Source organism: Nilaparvata lugens, chromosome 9 (genome assembly GCF_014356525.2).
Source record: "Nilaparvata lugens isolate BPH chromosome 9, ASM1435652v1, whole genome shotgun sequence".
Lineage (NCBI taxonomy): Eukaryota > Metazoa > Arthropoda > Insecta > Hemiptera > Delphacidae > Nilaparvata > Nilaparvata lugens.
The window spans coordinates 13,746,828-13,752,831 of record NC_052512.1 but is presented as its reverse complement, the minus strand read 5'-3'; the positions used below and the strand labels follow the sequence as shown (position 1 = coordinate 13,752,831).

At 36.5% G+C, this 6,004-nt stretch overlaps 1 protein-coding gene across 1 annotated transcript; it reads left to right on the top strand.

The window, feature by feature from the left end:
• Positions 1-1,755: 1,755 nt before the first annotated feature.
• LOC111047100 (probable RNA-directed DNA polymerase from transposon BS) lies at positions 1,756-3,501 on the top strand. Its single transcript, XM_039435256.1, has one exon. The coding sequence runs from the start codon at positions 1,756-1,758 to the stop codon at positions 3,499-3,501; it is 1,746 nt and encodes a 581-aa protein (XP_039291190.1).
• Positions 3,502-6,004: the final 2,503 nt, after the last annotated feature.

Here is a 6,004-nt window from a genome sequence, read left to right as displayed (position 1 = left end):
CTATTTTTGATGGGATTAAACAATTCGTTACGAAGGATGCTGTTAATGGTCTGATTAAACAAATTAATGAGCAATATGCAGAAAAAACTGATTTAAAAGATTTTATTAAGAAAGATGAATTGGATCTTGTTGTTAAAAAGGTTAATGATGAACTAACAACTTGATTACAAATTCTGAAAAAGATACTGTGATGAGACTGCAATGTTCACCGCTTTTATAGATTATTTAAAATTATTCATTCACAAAATGGCCTACGATATTGTAAGGAATTACGCAAAAGTTAGTTTTAATATGAATTGGATAGAGGCTAAACAACATAATTTGACTGAGGAACAGGTGGGAGATTTGATTACATCGAAAATGGGTCTTGGTCAATATGCTGGGTTTGTATTAGCCCCAAAAGAAAATCTATAACGAGCGGTAACAATTTAATTGTAAGCATAGCTGGCGAGGGAAAGCAGAGCTGGCGAGGGAAAGCAGCAACGCGCGAGGAGGCCCGAGTTGGGTGCATACCAGTCTGCTACTTGTCTAAAACACATAGGAGCGCATCACCATTTCTCTCTCTCTATAACCTTGGCACGAGTGATGGATTTCACTACGTAACATCACATTAGATAAGGAAAGTATATCACGCATCGAATTGCAGCAACAGAAGGTGTCATTTGCTTTGAAACGTTCGAACTGATAAGACGATAAAATGAGTGCTTATTTCGATTGCGCAAGCTTTAATGAATTTTCAATTGATGCAGACCCGCAAGCAAATTGGGGTTTTGACCATTTGGCTTATGATTGGTTTACTGTAACCAATGTCACATTTCCTGATAGTGGTGAAATTTGCATACACATAATTGATATTGATAGTGAAGGAGACTTTAAAGAGGTTATCAACTTGCCCAATGAGTATTCTCTAGTCTTAAACAAGCATAAACTTAAAAGTTTTCTTTCACGCTCGTGGGAACTTAATGTCAGTGGAAATCGAATTTTCCTAAGAGAACTGCACCGATATTGATGATGTTGATTTGAGCACACCAAGTGATATAGGTCTGAGAATATCTATAAATATTTTTGGAATGCTTGTTCGTACTAAATTTACTAATAGATATTCTCGGAGAGCACACTTAAAAAAGCAACGCCTGCGGTTTGTACAGCACATAGAAAATTTCAATATAAATTTGTGAAATTCTTCTAAACTGTCGGGTGGAAAGCAAACCGGATTCACTTTAATCTGTCAGTAGGGAGTTTTTCCTCCAAAAAGGGAAATTTTTTTTCCCTCACTGAGAGAGATATATATCTCTCTTCCTCCTCGTCCTCACTGGGAGAGGGGAGATAAGATAAGGAGAGGGAGAGGGAGAGGAAGAGGGAGAAGGAGAGGGAGAAGGAGAGGAAGAGGGAGAGGGAGAAGGAGAGGGAGAAGGAGAGGGAGAGGGAGAAGGAGAGGGAGAGGGAGAGGGAGAAGGAGAAGGAGAGGGAGAAGGAGAGGGAGAGGGAGAAGGAGATGGAGAGGGAGAGGGAGAAGGAGAAGGAGAGGGAGAAGGAGAGGGGGAGTTTGCGCATGCGCAGAGGGCGAGGGGGGAGGGGGAGGGGGATTTGCGCAAAAATTTTTCCTTATTTCTCGGGGATTGCGCAAAAATTCTTAGCAGAAGTCTTGAATTTAAGCTACTAGCATCTCATATAACAGCCACATCCAGAGTACCAAAAGATAAGGAACATTCAATTAAGATTAAGCATGAACTGAAAAAGCTGAAAAATGAAGCAATGGCAACAGAATATGGTCAGCCTTTTTCACCTGAAGAAATTGGATTTGCACTCAGGGACACAAAGCCTGGTAAAGCACCAGGATTTGATAACATAAATCCAGAATTCCTTATCAACTGTGGAAAATATGCTAAAGTATGGCTGGCAAGATTTTTCACTGATATTATGCAGACAGGTAACATACCAAAGGAATTGAAGCAATCAAAAATAATAGCAATTTTGAAGCCTGGAAAACCTGCAGACTTGCCAGCAAGCTATAGGCCTATAGCATTACTATCAGTACTCTTCAAATTACTGGAAAGGCTAATCTACAACAGAATTTGTCAGAAGATCTTTGATGTAATACCAATTGAACAGGCTGGTTTTAGACCAAAGCGAAGCACCTGTGATCAAGTTCTGTCACTTACCACATTCATTGAAAGAGGATTCCAGGAGAGGCTTAAAACCTCCGCTGCTTCCATCGACTTGTCTGCAGCCTATGACACAGTTTGGAGGGAGGGTATGATATATAAGTTTCTTCAGGTAATCCCATGTAAACTGACAGCTCGTCTTCTAAACAACATGCTGAGTGATCGTACATTCCAAGTCATCATGGGTGCCAACAAGAGTACACAAAGAAAACTGAAAAATGGCCTGCCACAAGGCTCAGTCCTTGCACCTTTGCTCTTCAGTCTTTACATTGCTGACTTGCCAGAGACTCAGTCTAAAAAGTTTGGCTATGCTGATGATTGGGTACTAGCAACTGGGTCTAAATCATTTGAAGAAGCAGAGGAAGTCTTAACTCAAGATCTGGAAAAACTTGGAAGATATTTTCGACAATGGCGCTTGAAGCCAAACGCCAGCAAGACAGAGGTTTCATGCTTCCACCTAAACAACAAACTTGCCAAGAAAGAACTCAAAATTCAATTTGAGAACACATTGCTCCTCCATAACAGCACTCCTAAATACCTCGGCGTAACACTCGATAGAACTCTCTCCTTAAAAGCCCACTTAACAAAAACAGCGGAAAAGTTGAGGACCAGGAATAATGTTGTTCAAAAGCTTTGTGGAACTAGCTGGGGGGCTTCAGCTTCAACCCTGCGCTCAACAGCTCTGAGTCTTGTATTTTCTGCTGCTGAATATTGTGCACCTGTGTGGCTAAACAGTCCTCACACACACAGAATAGATGCCCAACTCAACAATACAATGGGAATGATTAGTGGAGTCATCAAATCAACACCTACTGAATGGCTTCCAGTTCTAAGCCACATACCACCACCAAACCTGCGTCGTAAAAATGCTCTCATCAGAGAATTTGAAAAAATTTCAAATAACCCAGACCTGAGAATACATGAGGATATTGAAAATGCAAATAAAACCCGCTTGCGATCAAGAAAGCCACCAACAAAAACTGCAATCGATACTGCTACAGAACAGAACTTCAATTTGCTTAGTGCATGGCAGCAGGAATGGACTATGAAGCAGCGAGATCAAATCCCATGGTTCTCCCAAAAGCCACCAGGTTTTGGCTTACCAAGGAAAGCTTGGTCGACTCTAAACAGAATTAGAACCAAGCACGGTCGATGTGGTGACTTGTTGTATAAATGGGGCAAAATACCATCGCCCTCCTGTGAATGTGGGGAAAAACAAACAATTGACCATATAGTGAAAGAGTGTGCAATCACAGCCTTCAGAGGAGGAACAGAAGAAGATTTCTTGATGGCAACTCCAGAGTCAATAGCTTACTTAAACGGACTGGATATATGACAAGGGATTATTCCAATGATGATCCTGAAAATGGAATGGATACTGATTGATACGTCTTGAAAGCCATACGCTAAATAATAATACTGTAGCTCAGTTAAAAATTTAGGCATTATTATGAATAATACTCTTGACTGGTCAGAACAAGTGAACAAAACTTGTAAAAAGGTATTCTCAGCCATGCATGCATTGAAGAAAATGCACGATATCCTCCCTAGAAACATTAAATTATTATTGGTTCAATCTCTCATCTTCCCACATTTAATGTATTGTAATTCTGTTCTTAACGATATGCAAGTCACTCTGAATGATAAACTACAGCGTTGCCAAAATTATTGTCTACGTTTCGTCTACTCTCTCCAACGCCATGATCATATCACCCCAGCCCACATTGCTAGTTCAACATTGAAGCTTCCCGATCAGAGGCTTTTTCGAATAGTCAAGCTTGTTAGAGATATCTTGAAATACGGTAATCCGAACTATTTTAAAGATGATTTCAAATTTGTCTCTGAAGGTAGGAGGATAGATGCTTCACATACTAGAACCGGAGAAAGTACTTTAAGGATACCCAATCATAGAACTACTATTTTCACAAAATCCTTCTTAGTCAGTGCCTGTCGTGCATGGAATACACTTCCTGTTTCTATCAGGTCTATCGAGAGCCGAGCGAGCTTCAACCTGACTTTAAAAAAACATATTTTGGAGCAAATGACTGAAACTGTCCGGCCCTAGAACGATCACATGACAACCATCCCTCACCCATTCCACCAATATAAACCTTTAAACCATGTTATAGAACGAATTGTATATATATATATATATATTATATAAACTCATGTTATTTCAATTATCCACTGCATACTGCTGTATATTACTGAAATTTGATAACGCTGATCTACTTTCAGCCTACTTCATTTTATTAATCAATTATTTGATCTTATCTACCTATATAATTATTTTACTTTATCAATTTTCTGTTTTTTTTTCTCTTCAATATCCATATTGATTAAAACTTTTACAATATTTCCATTAATAAATAAATCCTTAGTTTAAATAACGAAATTAACGTTTTGGTAGAGAGTTAGTGGGGAGGATATTTTTATTATTCTTCCCAAAGAATGGACATTGATATGTCCAAAGCTCCGCCAATTTATGTGGATGCATAACAATATGATTATTATCTATAGTTATTATATTACAAATTGCTTTTTCATATCATATACAGTTCTATAGTTATTTTCCTAGTCTATATTATGTAAATTCATCTATAATTTTGCTGTATTGTAAGCTATTGTATATAAGTGTATAAGCCAGTATATATTGTAATCTACATAAATAAAGTACTCAATCAATCAATCAATCAATCTTCCTTAAAGTTGATTACCCTGATCTACTTTCAGCCTACTTCATTTTATTAATCAGTTATTTGATCTTATCTACCTATATAATTATTTTACTTTATCAATTTTCTGTTTTTTTCTCTTAAATATTCATATTGATTAAAACTTTCACAATATTTCCATTAATAAATAGATCCCTAGTTTAAATAATGAAATTAACGTTTTGGTAGAGAGTTAGTGGGGAGGATATTTTTAATATTCTTTCCGAAGAATGGACATTGATTTGTCCAAAGCTCTGCCAATTTATGTAGATGCATAACAATATAATCATTATCTATAGTTATTATATTACAAATTGCTTTTTCATATCATATACAGTTCAATAATTATTTTTTCATTCTATATCATGTGAATTCATCTATAATTTTGCTGTATTGTAAGCTATTGTATATAAGTGTATGAGACAGTATATATTGTAATCTACATAAATAAAGTACTCAATCAATCAATCAATTCCTCTTCCTCCTCATCCTACTCCTCCTCCTCCTCATCATCATCATCCTCCGGCCAAATTCTCATCTCTTTATATAATATTGTCATGTATTGAATATATTGCCATGATTGAATTATTATTATTGCTGGGGTTCTTGTTCTATTATATAAGTCTATTTATCCTATTATTATTGGTTTGATTGTGATGATAACAAATTATTTTGATTTTATAACTTTGGCATAGCTTTGTACTAATGATAATAACATTGTTGTTATTATTAATACAAATATTATTCAGGAATATCATCAGGAAGCTTTCTGATTCTTATGAAGGATATGTAATGAGAATAGATTTCAAGGAGACCAAATACCTTGTCTCAGGAGGAACAGCTGAGGATCTACAAGTTGTAGATCATAAGGTGATGGATATAAATACCTAGACAGCTTAATATCATCATAGAGCAATTCCAAAAGAGAAATCACGAGTAGCATTGGACAGTCCAGGCAGGCAACAAAAGATTTAATTCCATACTTTGGTCCAAAAATATTACAAACCTTACAAAAATTATAATTTATCATTCCATCATATAGAGTATATTGCTCTATTGCTCTGGAAATTATGAATTAACAAAACGAGACACTCAAAGAATAAATGATATGGAAATGGATTTCTT